The 25,471-nt window shown below is 47.1% G+C and overlaps 1 protein-coding gene across 1 annotated transcript in view; it reads left to right on the top strand.

The window, feature by feature from the left end:
* Positions 1–14,669, top strand: part of SMC3 (structural maintenance of chromosomes 3) — a 60,546-nt gene extending 45,877 nt beyond the window's left edge. The window contains exons 20-29 of the mRNA XM_077258050.1: positions 7,619–7,770; positions 7,886–8,044; positions 8,168–8,275; positions 8,359–8,467; positions 9,760–10,007; positions 12,028–12,240; positions 12,308–12,499; positions 12,597–12,774; positions 13,066–13,172; positions 14,259–14,669. Of these exons, the coding sequence (XP_077114165.1) occupies positions 7,619–7,770; positions 7,886–8,044; positions 8,168–8,275; positions 8,359–8,467; positions 9,760–10,007; positions 12,028–12,240; positions 12,308–12,499; positions 12,597–12,774; positions 13,066–13,172; positions 14,259–14,330 (1,538 nt within the window). The 3' untranslated portion in view covers positions 14,331–14,669. The remainder of the gene's footprint in view (positions 1–7,618; positions 7,771–7,885; positions 8,045–8,167; positions 8,276–8,358; positions 8,468–9,759; positions 10,008–12,027; positions 12,241–12,307; positions 12,500–12,596; positions 12,775–13,065; positions 13,173–14,258) is intronic.
* The last annotated feature ends 10,802 nt before the right edge of the window (positions 14,670–25,471 follow it).

Raw genomic sequence — 25,471 nt, 5'->3', positions numbered from 1 at the left:
ATTACAGCATATTGCTTCATGGTTCCTATACGCATCATAGCGCTTCATATTGTCTCTGTACATTATGTTACAGCATATTGCTTCATGGTTCCTATACGCATCATAGTGCTTCATATTGCCTCTGTGCATTATATTACAGCATATTGCTTCATGGTTCCTATACGCATCATAGCGCTTCATATTGCCTTTGTGCATTATATTACAGCATATTGCTTCATGGTTCCTATACGCATCATAGCACTGCATATTGCCGTTGTGCATTATATTACAGCATATTGCTTCATGGTTCCTATACGCATCATAGCGCTTCATATTGCCTTTGTGCATTATATTACAGCATATTGCTTCATGGTTCCTATACGCATCATAGCGCTTCATATTACCTTTGAGCATTAGGTTACAGCATATTTCTTCATGGTTCCTATACGCATCATAGCACTGCATATTACCTTTGAGCATTATATTACAGCATATTGCTTCATGGTTCCTATACGCATCATAGCTCTTCATATTGCCTTTGTGCATTAGGTTACAGCATATTTCTTCATGGTTCCTATACGCATCATAGCGCTTCATATTGCCTTTGTGCATTAGATTACAGCATATTGCTTCATGTTTCCTATATGCATCATAGCGCTTCATAGTGACTTTGTGTATTATATTACAGCATATTGCTTCATTGTTCCTATATGCACCATAGTGCTTCATATTACCTTTGTGCATTATATTACAGCATATTGCTTCATTGTTCCTATATGCACCATTGTGCTTTATAGTTACTTCATGCATCATATTGCTTCATAGTTCCTATATGCATTATAGTGCTTCATTGTTCCTATATGCACCATAGCACTTCATAGTTACTTCATGCATCATACTGCTTCATTATTCCTATATGCATCATATTGCTTCATTGTTCGTGTATGCATCATAGTGCTTCAGATTGCCTTTGTGCATCATATTTCTTCGTAGTTGCTATATGCATTATAGCGCTTCATAGTGACTTTGCATCATATTGCATCGTATTGAATCAGATTACTTAATAGTGCCTTTGGACATCATATTGCATTATATTGCTTCATAGTTCCTATATGCATCATTTTGCATCATAGGGTTTTGGTGCCCTGTGCCTCAGGGGGTATCATTAGTGTGTCAGGCTTGGTGCTTTTTTCGCCTCTGGCGGTGAACCACTGTGTTAGACCTTCTGTCTTGTGCCTTGTGTGTCTGCACATTGTATCATCGGCCTACCACTTCACGTTTTGTCTTGGGCCGCAACTCTGGATATAGAGTCCTTGTGTTTTTGGACCCAGATCCAGCTTCTGTTACTTCATTCTTTACAACAGGGCTTAGTCAAGCAAACAGATATGCTTGAATTGTCTTAGTAGAATTTGCATTTCTTCTGTTTGGAACAGATCTGTCAGGTAGATTCTACCTTGAGGGCTAAAGGCAAGTCTTTTACATAAATAGCTTTAAAAGATGACACATGTCATTTTGGTACATCCTATAATCCTATAAAAGGACATACTACTGTCCTGGGAATGGGAAAAATCCCACGAGTTGAAAGGAAGGATTCCTTCCTCCTTGGAATGATTTGCCCTAAAATATTAGGACCATCTACAATTTGCAGAGTTTTGGGCACTCCCTCAGGGCACATTTGTTCAGAGCGGCCTATCACGTTCCCTAATCAGTCATTTTGTGTGTGTGTGTGTTTAGCCCATTCACTATCTCCATCTATCCCCCACCCCCTAAAGATGGCTGTGCCATCATTGTTATACAACATTGTTAATACAGTACACACTTGTACATTGTATCTTCCCCGCCTCATTGTAGATTGAACTCTCACGAGCAGGGTCGTTTTATTTTGCTTTAATTATTATATGGTTGTTACTTATGACTGTTGTGTTTGAGACTGTCAAACTGTAAAGCGCTGCTGAATATGTTGACACTATATAAATAAAAGTTTATTATTGTTGTTATTATTATTAATCCATGCCAAACTCTACATTCGGCAATCAGACAGATTCTTGTCCCATAAGTCTGTTGCGTTATGTTTACCAGGGACATCAGCTCGGCCTTCTGTACCTTGTGGTGAAGCAGCAGCACTGTGTCGTGTGGCAGAGGATCTCATACTCGCGGCTCTTACAGCAGTCACGGCTCCTAAGATTAATGAAACTGGATCCAGGGCTCTTACTGTTAAGACCCCATAGTCTCACTGCCTCACAGTAGATAATCTCCCTCCGTAATGGGGAAGAGACCTACTTTTTCTGTAGCCATGGAATATGGTTACTCCCACAATGGCAGTCTGGGTGTATAAAGATTCCTGAGAAGATTGCCTCTTGGATATGTATGTGCGTATATGCATATATGGACAAATAGTCGACATACTTATAATGTCTGGACTAATGACTCGTATAAATGCAGTTTCGAATAATTTCAAGTGTCGGAAGATTTTTAATAGCACCACCACATTTATTAATTCAGGGTCCAGACTCCCTGTGTCTAACATCAGTAAAACAGGAGTGATGATCCACGTTTCTCTTTCAGCGCTTCTAATAGAAGCCCAGCATTGGTAATGGCAGGAGATATTACCTGCCGGATGGTGTATCCCTTAGTTTCAATAATATCCAACCCTTACTTGGGATTAGACATCTAAGGATTTGGAATAGACGTGATCTCCTGGATGAGTAATATGCGTCCATCCCAATGCTGTGCCATTATCCATGTACTAACTGTTATTGGTTTGATCTTTCCCAGTCCAGGGCCTCTGTCCTGCAGGTCTCCTTGTAGTATGGTAAGTTGGTCTGTAACCAAGACTTAACCTGAGCCCAGAAGGTCCGATAAAGGAACAGTCCTGTTATAAGCACATCCAGTTTATTATTGGTCGGTACAGTCCTCATTGTGTGGTGGCTGTGACTTTCACCATATTTTGCTGGGCAGTAAGGTTCTCTAACCCTATTCTGGGGCGGTGATGTCTATAAGTATCTATCACAATAAATAACTTGCTGTGGTTCATTATTGGTATTGGAGTACAATGGGTGAATTTCCCTCTCTGTTTCTGATGCTTATTTCGTTTACCACATTCATACTGAAATTGGCCATTATAGATGTATATCAGACACTCACTACGGTGATTTTCTTTGCGGATCTCTTTAGATATCTATGGTTTTTCTGATCTTTCATATCATTTATACATCTAGTCTGGTTTTAGCCTGGGACTTTGATTCCTGGGCTTCTTTACCCACCCTGGGAGAGTTTCTTTGGTATTCTCCATTGTGCTGTCCTGAGGGACGTAATGGAAAAAGGGAATTAGACCTACCGGTAATTCGGTTTCCAGGTAGTCCCTCAGGACAGCACCCTTAGTTCCCTCCCTTATGTTTCTCTTTTTAGGCTTGTACGGGATTAATCTACCGGCAGATCGTTTGTCCTTTGAGTCACCATGGCTCAAAATTAAGATGAAGCCGTTAAATGGATTATAACACACGTGTTTGTAAGGGCATGTTTAGACCATTTATTTCCATCCTTCTGTGGTACTTTGAAAAAACACTGGAGGGTGGAGGTGGGAGGGTCCTTTTAACCTCTCTATGATCCTGTCCCGCTATAGGTCAAAGGAAGGACATCCTCCATTGTGCTGTCCTGAGGGACTACCTGGAAACCGAATTACCGGTAGGTCTAATTCCCTTTTTCTACAAAACTTTCCAATAATCCTCCGTGGTCTGGGCGGAGCCCCAAGGACGGTCCGTACGCACACACAAGGCAGGTCTCCACCCAGGTTGGATTCTGCACAACACAAACAGGACACAGCTACGCTTCTGGAAAGCTCTTTCCGCCGCCATTACAGGGCGGTGGCTGGGACTACATTTTCATCATCAGTGGCACGGCGGCCATTTTACAATCTGTAAAATCACAGTTCAAAGGCATTTTATAACCAAACATGGGCTCTGTATTGTCTGATCCTTCCTCTCCATCAACCTATTTTCATCCTTTGTTCTTTAAGCCTCGCGCAACTCGCAGATGAGCTTGCGCTTGTTCTAACAATCCTTTATCGTTCAACATGCCCCTTTTATTTTCTATGAGATTGGGCCACATAACCCGCTGCAATCTCCCTGACGAGGGCAATCCTACATGCTTATACAATCTCTCAACATTCTTGACTGCCTTCTTGCCCTCCCGTGACTCCACTATTGCCCTGACTTCCACAGAATCCTCATCTAACTTGTGGGGCACAGACTTCTTCTGCTTTAAGATACGCAGCATGACTCTTACAGAATACTATGTCCTCCTGCAGTAGGCCACTGGCAGCGATACCAACACTGCGTTCTATACCACGGAACTTCGCGTTCAACGTACCAGGAAAAGAGCCTCGCGCTCAATATTTCCTGTCCCTAAACTAGAACAACAGTGATTAACAGGCTATCCTGCCACGATATTCCAAACCGTCGGGAGGCGGTCTCCTAGTGAGAGCCCTCCACAGAAATACAGGTGGTCCCCCTCCGGGACGTCTTAATTACCTAGCTGGTACAATATCACAGAGGCTGCGTCTCCTATCCCTTCCTCTAAGCCGCCCCACAATCTACAACTTGCACAATTTTTCACTCCACTTCACTACTAGACAATAGTCATGGGTAGGATGGTTGAATGGAGTACAATGACCGGTGAGGGAGGTGTGGTGTACAGAGGTCGCACAGGATGCGACGTCTCTCAGTTGCTGGTTCAGAGCGTGGCACAGGATCACGTTTGATCTCACCACTCGATCATTCACCTCCCGGACCCAAGGAGACTACAGACAAACCAATAACGGCTGAGACACTAGCAAGTGTGACACATACAGTGTATATGATCGCCACTTACCGTGTGCGGATGGTGATCAGTCCTCGAGGTCAGCCACTACGGGTATCATCCACAGACATCCAGGCATGGGTCCAGAGGGTCTCGGATCGCTGGCCACGCCCCCCGTTGGTTGCGCCAAATTGTCGGGGTCGTAAACGACAATATACATCCTTCCTTCACCAGTCATTCCAAATTAAACTATAAGCATGAGCCGAGCATTTGGTACCGGGTAAGTATGACTCAGACAAGGTGCTGATTCAATCTCAATTGAATGCCCGTGCATCTACTCATGTCTGCAACGGTCACAACAACTGGCTTTATTTTAAAATACACAATACTATATTGAGTGTTAGGGGAAGGCGTGCATTAGGCGGGGTTTAAGCTAGCATTCAGTCTTTCTGATTTGTTCTGACATCTTCTGGTGGATCCTCCTTTTCTTCACATTCCTTAAGTTTCGTTTCTGAAGAAATGAATCTTAACCCTTTAGACGCTGAACTAAAATAATGAACACTGGCAGCCATCTTTAAATACAATTACATTTACATTAGCAAGCAATTAGGAAAAACTTATTGTTTCACAGTATAAGATATATAAAAGTACAAAGGTATAAAGATATATATTTTCACCTTGACATAGGAAAGGAGCGAGAGGGACGCTTCACCCGTTTAAAGGAGACAGAGGAATCCTGGGGGGAAACCTTGTCTTGTTTCAGTTTGAGGATTAGCGATATAGCCGAAATAAGACTATCTACGACAGCCTGCATGCTAGAAGCCTGGTCTGAATCGGAGTCAGAACCGGACTGGGAATCCACATCAGACCCAATGTCCTCCTCTGAAGAGGTGAATTGGGGGGGGAGGAGAGCAGTTTGAGCACTGCGGAGGGACCCGGAGAACCAGACGAAGAGCCGGACAGAGTCCTCTTTCTAGAGCGGCTGGCAGATTTGTCTCCCTGTGGTTCAGGGTCAGGTGCGGCAGACTCGCCATGGAAGACGGTTGGAGCGCTGTTGGCTGAAGGAAGCTGGAAGACGTTCAAGCGCCTGGACCAGGGACTGAGATACCTTAGTCAAATCAGAGACCGACTGCGAGATAGCAACGGCCCACTCAGGGGGAGGGAGAGCGCCCCCATCCCGAGATTCGGAAGCTTCCTGCGGGGCAGACATGGCAGGAGGACTGCAGGACTGGCAGAGAGGCGACGATTGGCCTACAGACCACTTTATCTTACAACGAGCACAGGCGTAGTGAGTTATGGTAGGTTTGGTAAAGAAAGCTCCAGAAGAGTTGTACATAAGGATATTCTGCAGCACTATACTACAGAAAAGACTAGGGCCTACAGTGGTATGGATAATACCAGGGAGGGGCCAATATAGCGTTGCAATCCTACCGCAGAGCAGAGTTGCCTGTGTCCCCCAACACACGATGTGTCCTGTGCACGGAGCTGCTGAAGCAGGAAGTGCCAGCAGAGAAGAAGGGGCGGTGCTGTACTGAGAGGAATAAGCCAAGGCTCCTGATTGGGCCGCACTGAAAGGGAAGGGTGTGCCCGGGATGTAAAAACCCCTCTGAGTGGAGGAGGAAAAGAGCGCCGAAAAAGGAGGGGGGGTGGCCTATCGGAGGGGGCGTGGTCAGCTGCAGCTGTGAAAGTAAAAAAAGGCTGTGACTGTGTGAAAGCACTGTACATTTAGACAGGGAAATACTGCTGTGGGGGAGCGGCTGCTGAAGCGCTGGTACCTGCATGTTCCTGTTTCACAGGTAGAGGGAGAGAGGATCGACCAGGGGCCCGATGAGAGAGGGGTCGCTGGAACAGAATCCTTCGTCCAGAAGACGGCCTCGACCCCAAAGACAAGGGGGAGGGTCACCGCTGGTGACCACCGTCTTCCTCTCAGCCCTCTCCGAGGTGAGGGGGACTGTTTGGCAAGGACCGCCACCATAAAAACCCTGGAGCACCTGGGAGAGTGACGGGATAATGTCCTGCCGACGGTCTGAGAGTTGCGATGCGGGCGACACCACACTGCTCGCTCAGCCGCCCTCTTGGGGAGGCAGGGTGGAAGATTGCACCCTGAATGCTGTGATCTGAAAAATAAAGCCAAAATGTTAATAAAAACAACAAAACCTGTAAAGGAATCAAGATTAGCAGCGGATCTGAAGATCCAGGTCCGCCTCCTACAGACACTAAGCACAAACTGAGGTGCTTGGTGCCTGTCGGTGGGTGTATACTGCCGGGGAGGAGCTACGCCTTTTTCCTTTTTTGCATAGTGTCAGCCTCCTAGCAGCAGCAGCATACACCCATGGTTGTCCTGTGTCCCCCAATGAAGCGATAAAGAAAAGGTATCTGCACCTTAAGGATAAAAACTAGCGACTGCAAACATTCAGTATAACTTACAGCAGCCAGATAGACGCAGGCTGGCCTGAATTTTCCTGGTTCCATTTATGAGCAGTACTATAACTTGTTTACATCACTTTTTATTGTAGGTCTCCTTGGAAAAAAATAATGAAATATTGCTTATCGTGTCTGCTGTACATTGAATTGGCTGCTTTATTCCCACCACTCCCCAAAACAGAAAAGTATGCAGGACTTGATACAAGGTGCAGTGATGTTGTCGCACGAGTCCTTTGCATTTTGCTCGGTTTCTGCCAAGACCACAATTACTATACGGGGTCCAGAATCCTAGTGAATCACATAGGGAGAGTTAACGCTGACACTGAAGGGGTCTTTTATTGTGTTTTTATCCTGTTGTATCTAGTCCTGATAATCTAAATATTCCGTGATGTGTAGACCGTTCCTTAGCACCGTGTAGGGATTAATAATGAAATCGACCAGCTGATGAACCAGATGCAACAGATCGAAACCCAACAGAGAAAATTTAAAGCTTCCAGGGACAGTATCTTGTCGGAGATGAAGATGCTTAAGGAGAAACGTCTGCAGTCAGAGAAGACATTCATGCCAAAGGTAAGACGGACCCCTGAGCCCAGCGTGTAGCATACTGGATCGATCACTAGTAAGTCTGCAGATCCATCACCTGCGTTGTGTTCACTATTCTCCACTTCTTCGTTATTTCTCACAGCAACGCAGTTTACAGAGCCTGGAGGCCAGTTTACATGCAATGGAGTCGACTCGGGAGTCACTGAAAGCCGAGTTAGGAACAGACTTATTATCTCAGCTCAGCCTGGACGACCAGAAGAGGGTGGATGCTCTGAATGATGAGATTCGACAGCTGCAGCAAGTATGTACAGGCTACGGGTGTGCCATTAATTGTCATCTTTGCAGAAAATGTGTTGAATATTGGAGTTATTGCATTGATTGGTCGCTCTCCGGATCGCCTAAATTGTTACAATAATTTTCTAAGGAAAACCGACAACTTCTGAACGAGAGAATCAAGCTGGAAGGGACAATCACCCGTGTGGAGACGTACCTGAACGAGAATCTGCGCAAGCGGTTGGATCAGGTGGAGCAGGTAAGTTCCCGCTGGACGCAGTCTACATGACGCAGTCTGCAAAGATTGTACGGTGAGTTAAGAACGTTGTCCCTATGTCGCAGGAATTGAATGAGCTTCGGGAAACTGAAGGAGGAACGGTTCTCACAGCAACAACGTCTGAACTGGAGGCCATTAACAAACGAGTGAAGGATACATTGGCGCGGTCAGATGGTGAGTACACGATTCACAGGCCCAGTTATTTCTGTATTCTCGGGGGTACCCCTCTTTCTAGATCGGTCATTGGTAGATTTGGTAATAGATAAACTTGGCACACATAAATCACTAGGTGCAGTGAAGATTTAATGAAATAAAGTACATACGGTAGACGTTTCGGTCTGTTTTGACCTTCATCAATGTACCACAATAAAGTACTTATAGAGTATATGTGGGAATAGAGATTCCCCTCCATAAAGGACTGTCCGGATATGCCGAGAATTAGCACAAAGTCTTGATTGGTTCGTGGGTAACGGACGCAGTATCCACCGCTAGTCCCATGCACGGGACTAGCACCCGTGCATCCGTGTATAATACAGGAGGTAACTCAGGATCAGTAATGTAATGTATGTACACAGTGACTGCACCAGCAGAATAGTGAGTGCAGCTCTGGAGTATAATACAGGAGGTAACTCATGATCAGTAATATATGTACACAGTGACTGCACCAGCAGAATAGTGAGTGCAGCTCTGGAGTATAATACAGGATGTTACTCAGGATCAGTAGTGTAATGTACACAGTGACTGCACCAGCAGAATAGTGAGTGCAGCTCTGGAGTATAATACAGGATGTTACTCAGGATCAGTAATGTATGTATACCGTGACTGCACCAGCAGAATAGTGAGTGCAGCTCTGGAGTATAATACAGGATGTTACTCAGGATCAGTAATGTATGTATACCGTGACTGCACCAGCAGAATAGTGAGTGCAGCTCTGGAGTATAATACAGGATATAACGCTGGATCAGTAATGTAATGAATGTACACAGTGACTGCACCAGCAGAATAGTGAGTGCAGCTCTGGAGTATAATACAGGATATAACGCCGGATCAGTAATGTAATGAATGTACACAGTGACTGCACCAGCAGAATAGTGAGTGCAGCTCTGGGGTATAATACAGGAGGTAACTCAGGATCAGTAATGTAATGTATGTACACAGAGTGCAGCTCTGGGGTATAATACAGGATGTAACTCAGGATCAGTAATGTAATGTATGTACACAGTGACTGCACCAGCAGAATAGTGAGTGCAGCTCTGGGGTGTAATACAGGATGTAACGCAGGATCAGTAATGTATGTACACAGTGACTGCACCAGCAGAATAGTGAGTGCAGCTCTGGGGTATAATACAGGAGGTAACTCAAAATCGGTGCAGGGTGAATAAATTGGCTTTCAGGGGTAGGTGGCGACTTTTTTTTCAGGTGGTGTTTGATGTGTACATACTTTTCATGGAGATGCCTTCTTTTAGGCCTTGATGTTACCATTGATAAAACGGAAATTGAGATAAAAGACCTTGTGAAGAGTATGGATCGATGGAAGAACATGGAGAAGGAGCATATGGATGCCATCAACCATGACACGAAAGAGCTTGAGAAAATGACCAATCGGCAAGGAATGCTTCTGAAGAAGAAAGAGGAATGTATGAAGAAGATACGAGAGTTGGGCTCGCTGCCTCAGGAGGCCTTCGAAAAGTATCAAACCCTCAGTTTAAAACAGGTAACGGAAGCTGCTGGATGTGACGTTGGGAGCAGTGAGGGGTCCGCTGAAGGGGGCTGAGCTGCACCAAATACAGACAGACGCCGCTGTGCTTCTGTACCACATGCTGTCACGTACTGCTATGTCACACTGACCACTGGCACCATTTTTAGATTCTTGCTTTTCTTGTCTTTTCAGTAAGAGTTCACATCAGTTTATCATTAGAGGGAGGATTATAATGACTGATAACATTAATGTCCATTTAACCCCTTCCGGACATGGGGCGTAATAGTACGCCGATGTTGGATTCCCTCCCTTTGATGTGGGCTCCTGCCATGAGCCCACATCTTTCCGGGGAAATGTCCACCCATGGCTATTAACTAGTTAAATGCCGCTATCAAACTGTAACCGGCATTTAAATTGCGCTTCCGGCAATCGCACTGGAAATACGCACATCAGTGTGTTGGTATGACAACCAGAGGTTTTCTGGAGACCTCTATGGTTGTCAGTGCTGGTTTGCTGTGAGTGCCACCCAGTGGCTGGCGCTCATAGCAAGTAATACTACTACATAGAGGTATTCTATGTAGCAGAGCCGATCGGGTTGTGGCAGCTTCTAGTCTATTAACCTGATTGCTAAACGGCGTAGCGAGAAAAAAGTCAAAACGCCAGAATTACGTTTTTTGGTCGCCGCGACATTGCATTAAAATGCAATAACAGGCGATCAAAAGATCGTTTCTGCACCAAAATGGTATAATTAAAATCAGCTCGGCACGCAAAAAATAAGCCCTCACCCAACCCGAGATCACGAAAAGTGGAGACGCTACGGGTATTGTGAAAATTGCACCTTTTTTTTATTTTAACATAGTAACATAGTTATTAAGGTTGAAGGAAGACTTTAAGTCCATCTAGTTCAACCCATAGCCTAACCTAATATGCCCTAACATGTTGATCCAGAGGAAGGCAAAAAAAACCTATGTGGTAAGAGTAAGCTCCACATTGGGGGAAAAAATTCCTTCCCGACTCCACATATGGCAATCAGACTAGTTCCCTGGATCAACGCCTTATCAAGGAATCTAGTGTATATACCCTGTAACATTATACTTTTCCAGAAAGGCATCCAGTCCCCTCTTAAATTTAAGTAATGAATCACTCATTACAACATCATACGGCAGAGAGTTCCATAGTCTCACTGCTCTTACAGTAAAGAATCTGCGTCTGTTATTATGCTTAAACCTTCTTTCCTCCAGACGTAGAGGATGCCCCCTTGTCCCTGTCTCAGGTATATGATTAAAAAGATCATCAGAAAGTTTGGAATTTTTTTTCACCACTTAGAAAAAAAAGAACCCAGACTTGTTTGGTTTCTATGAACTCGTAATGACCTGGAGAATTATAATGGCAGGTCAGTTTTAGTATTTAGTGAACCTAGTAAAAAAGCCAAACAAAAAAACAAGCGTGGGATTGCACGTTTTTTGCAATTTCATCGCACTTGGAATTTTTTTGACGTTTTCTAGTACAAAAAACAAGCCCTCACATGGCCATATTGACGGAAAAATAAAAAAGCTATATGGCTCTGGGAAGAAGAGGAGCGGAAAATGAAAACTCAAAACTGAAAAAAGCTCTGGGGGGTTAAGGGGTTAATATTAAAGAGTCTGTCTCCTGAAGATGTAAAGTGGTCCGGTGGCACGGATGTGTTGTGATCACACCGTGCACTTCGCCGTGCTGTGAGCACAGCAGCTTTTCCTCTTCAGCATGGGGGAAGCTCAGGGCACCGACGTTGTCTGGATCCGGACAGCTGTAGAGCATCACTTGCTGGCTGTACAGCCAAGCGCTTGCAGTCACTCATTGTCTAGGAAACCGCCTACTAGTGGAACTTCAGGAGTGGCAGTAACCTAGGCAGCAAGCAGTACACTGTAGGCTCAATGTTTGTTTTTACAGGCACTTTGCAATGTTACGAATAACCCTTTAATGATTTGCAGCCTTTGAATATTCCTCGGTGGTCAGACCATGAATCTGTTCATTTTTGCTTTGTTTCTGTTTCCAGTTGTTCCGTAAATTGGAGCAGTGTAACACTGAGCTGAAGAAGTACAGTCACGTCAACAAGAAAGCTCTGGACCAGTTTGTGAACTTCTCCGAGCAGAAAGAGAAGCTGATCAAACGTCAGGAAGAGCTGGACCGCGGCTACAAGTCCATCATGGAGCTGATGAACGTCCTTGAGCTGCGCAAATATGAAGCCATCCAGCTCACCTTCAAGCAGGTCTGATGCTCCTAGTTCTTGTGATGACACTTCTGTAGACTGTTACCTGACAAAACTGTTCTTCTAGGTGTCAAAGAACTTCAGTGAAGTGTTCACAAAGCTGGTGCCGGGTGGTAAGGCCACGCTGGTGATGAAGAAAGGAGATGTGGAAGGCAGTCAGTCTCAGGACGAAGGGGAGGGCAGTGCCGAGAGTGAGAAGGGCTCCAGCTCGCAGAGCAACGTCCCATCTATTGATCAGTTCACTGGCGTCGGGATCCGGGTAACTACTAAGTGTTGGCGCCCAGACTGATGGAACATTGTGTTTGCTGGCTCTTCTGTGATGGCTGCTCTGTAACCCTCCGTACTCTCTTTTCTAGGTCTCGTTTACAGGGAAGCAAGCAGAGATGAGAGAGATGCAGCAGCTCTCTGGAGGGCAGAAGTCTCTGGTGGCGCTGGCTCTGATTTTTGCCATCCAGAAATGTGATCCGGCTCCCTTTTACCTCTTTGATGAGATTGACCAGGCTCTGGATGCTCAGCACAGAAAGGCTGTGTCAGGTAAGGCAGAGACTGAGTGGTCTTGGCTATGGTAGCCTGAACTTGGCCATTGGGTGAGTGGCAGATACATAGGGCATTTCACCATGTTGTGAAGAAGTTTATGAAATCCAATTCTTACTGCAAAATTAAAGTAATTAGGGACGTAAAATGGTCAGAAATTACTGTCTATTTTAGCGGCCATTGTCTTGTCATCTGCTGTCTTTACACCAGTCATACAGTTTAGTGCTGAGAGATTGTTTCAGGAGAAATCTTCGCTTTTCCTCCTTGTAATCTGTCTCCTTCCACCCCTAGATATGATCATGGAGCTCGCATCGCACGCACAGTTCATTACTACAACCTTCAGGCCAGAACTGCTGGAATCTGCTGACAAATTTTATGGGGTGAAATTTAGGAACAAGGTGAGTGTCGGGCTAGAAGGGGTGAAAAGTAGAATATTATTCTGTGCAAATTCTGCATTCTTTCTCCACTCAGAGAATGCTTGTATTATGTCCAGACATATAGTGAGGGGTCTGGAGATTGGTAGAGTATATTGTTGAAGGGTCTCTGCATTAAACAATTTGGTTGTCCTAAGATATTACAAAGCTGTGTTGTGTCCTAGCTTTGTCAAATTGTTTGGGTGCCGTGTTCGCTATTGACCACAGCATCCAAGGGGTTAAACATTTTGGACACTTGTATATCCAGTACCATTTTAACATTGGTGTAAAAAAATAAAAAATTATATATATATATATATATATATATATATATATATATATATATATATATATATATATATATATATATATATATATATATTATAGATTTTTTTTTTTCTTTTTTTACATCCTGTACAGAGAATTGATACTTTGTTCTAATTAGTGTTCCCATGATTATATAGAATGCAGCAGCATAAAGCCGCCACTAGGGGTAGACACTGAAGACAAATCTGTTACATCAAATACATAGAAAATGAGGCACAATAAATGATTGTCGCACAACTCTTTGCCCAGCTATTGCTAAGTGGAGCTCACATACATCTACCCCCCCCCCCCCCCAAAAAAAAAAGGCGTGCAATGATATAACCCTCTGATGTATATAATGACTCGTGCCTTAACACTACAAATGGTTAAACCTACATGACAAAAAACACAGAGTGAGGGAAGAAACGTATTATTTGTATATTGCTCCGCTGTATAAAAATGAAACCTGCAGAAATGCCGCCTGTAATATCAGCAGCGTGTCCTGTATTTTCGCAGCCTGTAAGTATGTGCTCAGTGATATAGGAAGCCGGCCTCGCTGCCGAGATTTGGCAGTTATTACAGGGGAAGAATTCTCTGCCAGTGTCAGATAACGGCGCGGCGCGCTGCCATGTGCTGCCCTTCACTCTGATAACATGTTCACAAATGCACTTGAAATGCCAGGCGTGTTGATGGGGCCGAGCAATCCCACCGTCTGCACAGGGGAGAAACACGGAGGAAGTAATTTATTTTACTTTCTCCCCCCAGGTCAGTCATATTGATGTGATCACAGCTGAACAGGCCAAGGACTTTGTGGAGGACGACACGACGCACGGCTGATCGCCGCCTGCCCCGGAACGTTGTATAAAGTGTTGCCTGTTGTCATTTTTGCATCAGGTTCTGTATATTTAAAAACTGTAAAGTTTTGCCCTCATTTAGTCTTGTTCCAGGAATTGTTTTTAATATGTTGTAGCGCAAGTTTTTCCATATTTTGTACCATGAACTTGTGCTTTTTTTGTGGTTTTTATGTCTTGTTATTTTCCTGCCCTCTAAGCGCTTTCATGTTTTTACGCTTTAAATTTACATTTCAGTCCTTGTTTTTACCTTGTCTTTTTTTTTTTTTGTGTCGTGTGAACCTTCTTTTAAGTATCGTCAATAAACTGTAGATTTTACATCTTTGGTAAATTGTTGTAAGATTTGTGCTGTGCCGCCATCTGGAAGCGTCTAGGCAGTGGCCTCTCCTGGTTGAGAGGTGCCACTTGTCGCTCCAGACAGAAGGCATTTAATCATCAGACAGCAATGTTGGCTCATTCCAGAGAGTCATACGAGGTGGAGAGTGATTACAGGAGCCCATCGGACATTCCTCTCCCGAGTGCTCCATGCTCACACAGCTGCGTTCACACTTCCACAATGTATTGTCACGTTTTCCCTGCCTCCAATCTAGGGGGGCTGCGAGGTGCCTATAATAAAATATGGCTTGCTTCTGGTTTTCTGGGGCATCACTTTGCACCCCGGTCTGCATATGATCGAGTCCATGGGGGTGTGAGAAGTAACTATCATTAATTGCAGGTTGTTAATATCCCCAAAGATGGTGCTGTGCACTGGTTTTTGTGTCATAGGCGTCTGATCTATGATGGGGTACTGCATCTGGGATCCTCATCAATCCTGACCGTGTCCTTTCCAGCTCTTCCCCAGATGCCCTGATTCTCAGCAACACAAGGGCCTGGATCACTGGATATCTCAATGCTCACACATAATCACTTCAGGTTTTTCCACCATACATGATGGCACCACGAGAGAGGGGATCCGCCCTTCAAGGACAGGAAACCTTCCAGATAAAAGGGGCAGCTCCTCTCTCCGCATCAGTTGGTTTCCTGTCCTTGATGGGGAATCCTCAAGATGGAAGATCTTGAAGATAGAAGAGGATGCCTGGGTCGGATGAGTTTGGGCAGGCACTGGTCGGCTACACCCATCACCAGGTGCCGGTAGTTACCTCGGGGGCCATGTATATCCATGTTCCCCCTGAGTGAAGCATGGCCACAGCCCGTGAGGCAATGCCCGGTTGAAGATAGAGCCTCGGAGGCCACGTTCAGTGCACCCTCCCTGATGCCGCAAAAACCCCACATGCTACTTTTTTAGGTCCTCGGAGATCACAGTTGTTGTGCCCTCCCTGTCGACATACAGTGGCCATGCAGCCTGTGAGGCACATTGGTGCTCGGGCAAAATAAGACTCCTCGGGGGCCACATGTATTGGTTCCCTCCCTGTTGAGCACAAAACGCAATCATCATTTGGCAGTACCTGCAGGAGCCAGCAGCGTGGGTGTTCCCTCCAGGTGAAGAGATATGGAGCGGTGTATGGAGGAGGCAGCGTTCCTGAGTGTCATGGATGCCGAGAATAGGCCGGCGCGGCATACCGTGCGGACATGCGTATTGGAAGTGAGGATGAGGCGCGCGGCACCTGGAGTACCAGCAGCCGGCCGGAAACAGGAGAGGGAGCGCACATTGCCAGCACGCTATAGAAATTAACCCTGGATGCACGCGAGGTCTGCAGCTCGCACCAGAAGTGGTTGCCGGGTGTGCGCACAGGCCCGAATACAGCGCTTCGGGGTGCTAAGCAACCAACAGGCGCAGGATCAACCAGGTGATCAATTAATTTGAAAAAAAAAGGGAAATGCTGTTATTTATAAGCGATCAGAAGTACTGCTGTGCATCACTGGCTATTCCAGGTTGAATGTGACTGCTCTCATCAGGTGGCAGTTGTAGGTTGGAGAGCTTTTCACCAGAGCATTTACAGCCGCAGGAGGAGGTGCAAGTGAGGCGGTCTCTCTCAAATTAGAAGAGCCAGATACGCCACAGCAGCAGTGGACGCCACTCAGGCAGCGTGCGGGCGGATTGTCATACCAAGGAGGAGTCTTTAGTCTTGCTGGGAGACATTGAAAAGACCAGTCAGCCTCCGGATCCGGTACCCGTCTTTTGAAGCGTCCGAGTGGTGAGTGAACTTCGAGAAAGTCCAGTATGCTAATGTCTGTTCTCCTCTCTTGTCTCCATCTCTCCCCTATTTTTTCATATATTGGTGGCGTGGAGTATAGGAGGTCCCTAAGAAGAATAAATCAAAGACTAAGAATAAGGCTATGTGCACACGTCAGGATTTCTGGCAGAAATTTTCCTGACAAAAACCGGACATTTCTGCCAGAAATCCGCATGTGTTTTTACCGTGTTTTTGACGCGTTTTTGTGCATTTTTTATTCCTAATGCATAGAATTGCGGGAAAAACGCGAAAAATCCGCAAAATTAGTGAACATGCTGCTTTTTTTTACCGCGATGCGGTTTTTTCGCGGAAAAGAAACGCACCATGTGCACAAAACATGCAGAATGCATTCTTAATGATAGGATACATAATGTATGCGTTTTTAATGAGTTTTTATAGCGTTTTTATCGCAAAAAAATGCGAAAAAACCTGAACGTGTACACATAGCCTTAGGAATGTCTCTTATGCAAAAGTCCCTTAGGAGCATCGTGGAATACGAGATTGTGTCAGGATTGTATTGATAAAGACAGTGGCAGAGGAGACACCCTCCTTTGCCGAGAACCTGAGATCACTAATTCAGTCAGAAGTCTGTAAGTCAGTAAAAGCATTAGGCTACTTTCACACTAGCGTTAACTGCAAACCGTCTCAAATAGTCTTTTTTGCAGAAAAAACGGATGCGTCAAAGTGAAAAATGTATGCAACGCATACAGCATTTCGACGGATCCGTCGCAAATCCGCTAAACGGTTCCGTCGAAATACTGGATGCATTGCATACGTTGCATCCGTTTTTACCATCCGTTGCATCCGCTTTTACGATGGATCCGTTTTTAAAATGGGAAGCTCCCAAATTTGATTGGCTACTGGAAAATATGGAAAACTATATAGTTACTGTTTCTCCTACGCCTCATTGGGGGACACAGGACCATGGGTGTTATGCTGCTGCCACTAGGAGGACACTAAGTAGACAGAAAGATTAACTCCTCCTCTGCAGTATACACCCCTTCACTGGATACAATTTCAACCAGTTCTTGCTTAGTGTCTTAGGAGGCACTTGGGTCTTTTTTCCCAGACCCCAACTTGATTTTAATTTTTGATTTTTTAATTTTATGTAAATTTTTAATTTTTTATTTAACGGAGTGAAGGGGGCGACGGGTCCTTTTTTTCATAAGGTCCGCTCTCCCCCGAACCAACAACAGGCGAGCACGGCGAGTATACCTCCCCGTTCCTCTCCTGCGACGTATGGCGCACGGAAAGTTTGCGCCAGGGCAACGGTTCCTCTTGGTCCCGATTTCCCCCAACCCCCTCCAGGACCCTGCATTACAGCAATGTAACTGGAGAAGAATGCAGTCCGGAGGGGATGTTGTGCCGCAGCCCCCCTCTGCTATAGCAGCATGATGCATCAGGGGCCTCTCCATCCCCATCCAGGGTGCATGGATTGAGTCACACCCTCACAGAAACGCAGACCTGTGAGAACCGGGACAGTGGCTGTAAGTACCTTCGGGGGACTCCCCCCTGCGCGTCTCGCCCTCTGTGCAGTCCTCCTCAGCGGCAGCGATGCGGTCCGGGTCCCCAGGGAGAGGCACCGTCGCGGCCGCCGCCGCACAAATTTAGTCCCCGGCTTCTTCAGCCGGAGTAGGCCGCAGGGGAAAAATCTCCTCCCACGGCCGTAGCTCCGCCCCCTACATCGGCGCTTCTCGTCTGGGACGAGAGGCGCCCTCCAAATCTCGGGGGCCATATTTCCTCTCTCCCTGCACGGAGCCCACGCTTCTACAGCGCTCCAAGGAGAACTCCTGGACACAGAACCGCCATATCTCTCTCTGGGGACACAGACAGGACCGTGGGTAAGCTGCTTCAAGAAAGCTTAACCCTTTCTCTGCTGTATACTGCCCGCTCTGTCCCTAAGGCACTATGTCTCAATCCAAGGAGACAAAAAAGGGTAACAAGAAGCACACAGTGTTTTTCACTGTATGTGCCACTTGCAATGCGGCTCTGCCCCGAGCTCACACTAGCCATTTGTGTGCAGATTGCGTCTCGCCCTCTGTGCAGCCGCCCCTTGCCGACGCCGGTACCGTCTCCGATGCCGCAGCCGTCGACCCGGTAGAGCCTAGCCCCCCTGAGTGGGCAACCTCTGTCACGATCTGTGGCTTCCCTAGCCAGGGCAATTGACTCCCTCCGGGGCCCCCCTCTAGGTCGGACCGTGGAGGATTCAGACGACGGTATGGATTCTTCTACCAGCAGGGGGCGTACCCAGTCACTTTCTACCCGGGGCTCCAGAAAACGTGTTCACGTTTCATCCCCTGACCATGAGCTAGCAGGCCCCTCAGTGCCTCCAGGCTCTGCTTCCAGGTCCCCTTCCCCAAACTCGGATGACTCTGAATATGAGTCCGACATTTCCTATGTTCAGGACCCCCCCTCCTCCCAAGAGTCTCTCGACTCTCTCATTGAGGCGGTAAACCAGACCCTGAAGGTGACTGAGGACTCCGCTTCGGAACCCGAACATGTGGTGTCTTTCAAAAAGACTAAACGTGTTAAAAATGTTTTTGTCACTCACCCTCACTTTAAGGAGGTCGTACAAAAACATAGGGATCGCCCAGATAAACGCTTCATAGGACAAAAGTCCATCGAGGCCAAATACCCTTTTTCTCGGGAATTAGTCAAGGACTGGCTGCAGTCTCCCTCGGTGGACCCTGCTGTGTCACACCTCGCGTCCAAGACCATCCTGTCTCTTTCGGACGGTTCCTCCGTTAAGAATCCCTCCGATCGCCAGATTGATTATCTGGCTCGCTCCGCCTTCGAGGCCACAGGAGCGTCTCTCTTCCCATCCTTCGCCGCCTCTTGGGTGGCTAAGGCTATGGTCTCTTGGACCGAGACTCTTTCCTCTAACATCCAAGCCAGTGATTTACCTCCAGAAGCCAGCATCCTGGTTAACCAGTTAGCGCAGGCCGGAGACTTCATAGTCAACGCCTCTATGGACGCAGCCAATTGCGCTGCTCAGGCAGCCGCCAATGCAATTTCCATCAGGAGAGCCCTGTGGCTCAGGGATTGGCGAGCAGATTCGGCTTCTAAACGTTCTCTAACAGCCCTGCCTTACCAGGCTGGTCGGCTATTTGGAGAAAAATTGGACCAAATGATCTCGGATGCTACCGGAGGGAAAAGTAAATTTCTCCCCCAGCAAAAGCCCACCCGGTCCTTTCGGTACCAGCAGCAACCTCCATTTCGGCCTTTTTGGTCCAATACCAACTGGTCTTCTACATCCTCTACCCCCGCATCAGGACGAGGTTCGCGCGGTGGCCGAGGCACCCAGGTCTCTTACAGACCTAATCGTAACTGGAGACCCAGGCCCAAACCTCCCGGGCCTAAGGGATCCGCATCCCATGGATCCTCCGCCCAATGACTCCTTGCATCATCCGGTGGACTCCAACAAAGTAGGCGGACGTCTACTCTTGTTCCGTCAAGCCTGGCTCAGTCGTTTCCGACGAGTGGGTCAGAGAACTGGTGTCCACCGGATACAAAATAGAGTTTTCCTCCCTCCCCCCTACACGCTTCTTCCAGTCTTGCCCTCAAAGGTCAAAGGCCACAGCGTTTCTCCAGGCAATACGGGCACTACAAAGGGACGGAGTCATCATTCCGGTCCCCCTAGAACAAAGATTCAAGGGTTTCTATTCGAATCTGTTCGTGGTCCCAAAGAAGGACGGATCACTACGTCCGATCCTAGACCTGAAGCTACTAAACAGATTCATAAAGATCCGACACCTCAGGATGGAATCCCTCCGTTCTGTGGTCGCGTCTATGGAAAAGGGAGAATTCCTGGCATCCATAGACATCAAGGATGCCTACCTACACATACCGATCTTCCCTCCGCATCAGCAGTTCCTTCGCATCAGCAGTTCCTTCGCTTCGCCTTTTGCGGGGAACACTTCCAATTTGTGGCCTTGCCCTTCGGTCTCGCCACCGCTCCCAGAGTTTTCACGAAGGTCATGGCGGCTGCCATGGCCATTCTTCACTCCAGGGGAGTGGTGGTAATTCCGTACTTGGACGACCTACTGATAAAGGGTCCTTCCTACCCAGCGTGCGAAGAGTCCGTCGTTCTCACGATGGATACTCTTTCTCGCCTGGGATGGAAGATAAACTTCGAAAAATCTTCTCCAATTCCGGCTCAACAAATCTCCTTCCTGGGGATGATACTGGACACTTCCCGCGGTCTGGTCATACTCCCTCAAGACAAGGCTTTGGCCTTGCAGCAGGGAGCCCAGCGTCTTTCTCGTCCAGTATCCCACTCCATTCGCGCCAGCATGCGAGTTCTCGGACAGATGGTAGCGACCATGGAAGCGGTTCCATTTGCGCAGTTTCACCTCCGTCCCCTGCAGCATGCGCTACTGTCGGCTTGGGACTGCAACCCTTCCTCCCTCGACTGCCGATTCATCCTGTCCCCTCGGGTCAGGAAGACCCTCAGGTGGTGGACGCTGAAGTCCTCCCTAACCCAGGGAAGGTCCTTTCTCCCAGTACGGTGGCTGGTGGTGACCACCGACGCCAGTCTCATAGGCTGGGGAGCGGTCTTCAACCATCACACAGCCCAGGGGCGGTGGTCCATTCAAGAGTCTCGCCTCGCCATCAATATCCTCGAGATTCGAGCTATCAGGCTAGCATTGTTTCACTTTCACCGACTTCTGGCAGGTCATCCAGTCAGAGTCCAGTCCGACAACGCCACGGCTGTGGCATACATCAACCGTCAGGGCGGAACTCGCAGCAAGACGGCCATGCTCGAGGTGTCTCACATCCTCCATTGGGCGGAGTCGAACCATTCGCCCATCTCGGCGATCCACATTCCAGGTGTGGAAAATTGGGCGGCGGACTTCCTCAGCCGCCAGGGCATCGCCTCCGGAGAGTGGTCCCTCCACCCGGAGGTCTTCCAGCAGATTTGCCATCGCTGGGGGGCCCCGGATGTGGATCTCATGGCTTCCAGGATGAACAACAAGGTTCCTCAGTTCCTTGCTCGGTCCCTCGACCCACGGGCCCTCGGAGTAGACGCCCTGGTCCTGCCTTGGCGCCAATTCCGCCTCCCGTACATTTTTCCTCCTCTCCCCCTACTACCGAGGGTCATCAAAAAGATCAGGGCAGAGGGGGTACCAGTGATTCTCGTCGCGCCAGACTGGCCGCGTCGGGCATGGTACGCCGAACTGGTTCAGCTGGTGGCCGACGTCCCCTGGCGTCTTCCAGATCGCGCGGATCTCCTTTCGCAGGGCCCGATTTACCACCAGAACTGAAGGGCCCTGTCTTTGACGGCCTGGCCGTTGAGTCCTGGATTCTAGGCCAAGCGGGTTTCTCTCCCAGGGTGTCCTCCACCATGATCAGAGCTAGGAAACCTGTTTCCATGCGTAGTTACCACCGTACCTGGCGAATTTTTTTCTCATGGTGCGATGCACAGGGTCGATCTCCTCTAGTCTTTTCTATTCCTTCCATACTGGAGTTTCTTCAGTCCGGACTAGAGTCGGGACTTGCTCTTAGCTCCCTGAAGGGTCAGGTTTCGGCATTGTCAGTCCTTTTCCAGCGGAAGATTGCCAACAGGTTGCCGGTGAAAACCTTCTTCCAGGGAGTTTCCCGTGTGGCGCCTCCCTACAAGTCACCTTTGGATCCGTGGGATCTCAACTTAGTTCTCGGAGCTCTTCAGGAGACTCCCTTCGAACCGCTGCAGGACGTTTCCTTGACCTTCCTTTCTTGGAAGGTAGTCTTCCTAGTAGCCGTCACATCCATCAGAAGGGTCTCGGAGTTGGCTGCGCTCTCCTGCCGCCCTCCCTTTCTCATTTTTCATCCGGACAAGGCGGTATTGAGGACCTCTCCCACCTTTTTGCCCAAGGTCGTCTCCTCTTTCCACCTCAATGAGGAGATTGTTCTGCCTTCGTTCTGCCCGGCTCCTGTCCATCGCATCGAAAAGGCTCTACACACTCTTGATGTGGTGAGGGCTCTTCGTCGGTACGTCTCAAGGACGGCTCCCTTCCGCACGTCAGACGCCCTGTTCGTACTTCCAGAGGGGCCCAGGAGGGGCTCTCCTGCTTCAAAAGCCACTCTGGCAAAATGGATTCGGTCAGCCATTCAAGAATCCTATCGTGTCAAAGGTGTTCCTATCCCAGCTGGGATCAAGGCTCATTCTACTCGGTCAGTGGGCGCCTCGTGGGCCATTCGGCACCAGGCGTCAGCACAGCAGGTCTGCAAGGCTGCGACGTGGTCCAGTTTGCACACTTTTACCAAGCATTACCACATTCATTCTATCTCTTCTGCAGACGCCGCCCTTGGCAGGCGCATTCTGCAAGCGGCAGTTCCTTAAGCCGTAAGCCAGTGGTACATGGGGTTTTAGCATATTGCTCCCCGCCCAGGGACTGCTTTTGTACGTCCCATGGTCCTGTGTCCCCCAATGAGGCGTAGGAGAAAAGGAGATTTTTGTTTACTTACCGTAAAATCTTTTTCTCCGAGCCACCCATTGGGGGACACAGCACCCACCCTGTTAGCCTGTTTTGGCTTGTTGTTACTTCTTTGGTTTTGACATAGTTGTCTTTGTTCATGCTCCTACTGCTTTACTACCGAACTGGTTGAAATTGTATCCAGTGAAGGGGTGTATACTGCAGAGGAGGAGTTAATCTTTCTGTCTACTTAGTGTCCTCCTAGTGGCAGCAGCATAACACCCATGGTCCTGTGTCCCCCAATGAGTGGCTCGGAGAAAAAGATTTTACGGTAAGTAAACAAAAATCTCCTTTTTTACAGCCCATCTTTGAGGGTTTTAGTTTTGTGGCAGCGATGGAAGGTGTTCTTGTGAGAATTGCTAGTTTGGTTACTGACGTTATCTTTGAGACGAATCGCCTGGATATCATAGTGCGGGAGAAGGAGGCGGCAGCGGAAAAAGGTAGGATGCTTCTGCAGGAACGGAGACGGAGGCGACTCTGGATACATCCGATTAATGAACTACGGATGACCTGGGGTGTCCAGTCCACTCTGTACCTGGAGTTGCGGCACAATCCACACAAATTCTACAATTACGTGCGGATGAGGATGGAAAATTTTGACTTTTTGCTTGAAAAACTGGAGGATGTCATCCGAAGGCAAGGACACAAGGATGAGGCTTGCCATCACACCGGCGGAGCGGCTGATGGTGACCCTGCGGTAAGCCTCTTTTTTTTTTTTATGTCATTGCTCATATTTAATGTTATATTACATGCTACAGACAATACTGCGCTGACATACTGCGCACTATTTTCTGCAGCATGTCATTTTTGTTTTGTTTGCGGCCGTTCCACTGGTTTTTTTTTTTAATGTCATTGCTCATATTGAATGTCCTATAACAGACTGCAGAAAATACTGCGCTGAAACATTGCGTTGCATTTTCTGCAGAATTTTTTTTTTGGGGGGGGTTTGTTGACATGCAACTGCTCTTTTTTCTGTCATTGGTCATTTTTAATGTTATATTACTTGCTGCAGACAATACTGCGCTGACATATTGCGCACTATTCTCTGCAGCATGTGATTTTTGTTTTGTTTGCGGCCATTCCACTGCTTTTTTACACCGGTTTCATGCAGGTTTTATTGTGTGTCCCGTCCTAAAAAAAAATTTCACAGTGCCATTTATTGAAACTTGTTGGTCTGTGCAATTTTTTCTAACATTTTTTTTTTTTTTTTTTTTTTTTTAATAAAGTTTCCTAGCTACGGGTGAATCTCTGACTTCGCTCCATTACCAATTCCGGCTGGGCATTTCCACTATTTCAGGAATAGTGAAGGAGACATGTCGGGCTATTTGGACCACTTTACAACCAGAGTATATCCCCCAACCATCCATGGACATCTGGTTGAGAAGTGCAGAACAGTTTCAGCAAATTTGCCATTTCCCAAATTGTGTGGGTGCAGTTGACGGGAAACACATAAGGATTGCGAAACCGGCAGGAACAGGATCGGAGTACTATAATTACAAGAAGTATTTCTCCATCGTTCTTATGGCTATTGCAGACGCTAACTGCAAGTTCCTTGCCGTGGACATAGCAGTGTATGGACGATCCAACGATTCGCAAGTTTTTAAAAACTCTCCAATGGGTCGTTGCCTTTATGGAGAGACCTACGATTTCCCGCCAGCCAGACCACTGCCAGGAACAAGTGAACCAGCCATGGAATATGTTTGTGTAGGTGATGAAGCCTTTCAACTCTCGCCGCACCTACTGAAACCGTATAGTAGCCGGAACTTAACCCATACCAAGCGGGTATTTAATTACCGGCTTACTAGGGCACGAAGAGTAGTAGAGTGTTCTTTTGGTATATTGACGGCGAAGTGGCGAGTTCTGCTGACGGCTATCAAACTGAAAACCACAACTGTAGACGAAGTTGTTAAGGCATGTGTGGTGCTCCATAACTTTGTCCTTTCAAAGGAGCCCGTTTCCTTGGATGACCAAGAATTGGAGACAACCTTGTGGGACTACCGCAGCAGCTCGGTTCGCTCCACAGGTTCTGTTACAAGGATGAGGGACCAGTTTGCGGATTATTTTATGTCACCTGTCGGGCGGATCCCATGGCAAGACATCATTGTGTGACCTGTTTTCCATGTGTTTTGTTTATGTAAAAAATTGTGTCTCCCCCCCCCAAAAAAAAAAAAAAAAGCCCAAAAGCGTGGTTTTCTTGCTACTAAAACCAATATGTACCTTTGACACGTCTAGTGTTTATTTTTATTTTACCTTTTTAGTTACCATATTACCGTAATAAATCCACACACACACACAGTAGAATTTTAATCAGACAGAATTTTATTTGAACTCTTTTTTTAAATTGTTTTTTTTTTTCTTTGCAAAAAACATATTTGTTGTTTTCAAATTATTTTTATAAAATTTAACATTTGTACATAAACTTATAAATCTTCAAAGTGTGGGGTGGAGATACGAGGGGAGGAGGGGCTGGAAGGTTGGACCACGTCGATAGGTGGGGA

Source organism: Ranitomeya variabilis, chromosome 4 (assembly GCF_051348905.1).
Source record: "Ranitomeya variabilis isolate aRanVar5 chromosome 4, aRanVar5.hap1, whole genome shotgun sequence".
Lineage (NCBI taxonomy): Eukaryota > Metazoa > Chordata > Amphibia > Anura > Dendrobatidae > Ranitomeya > Ranitomeya variabilis.
The sequence above is the reverse complement of the archived record's forward strand: the minus strand, read 5'-3'. Positions and strand labels throughout refer to the sequence as shown.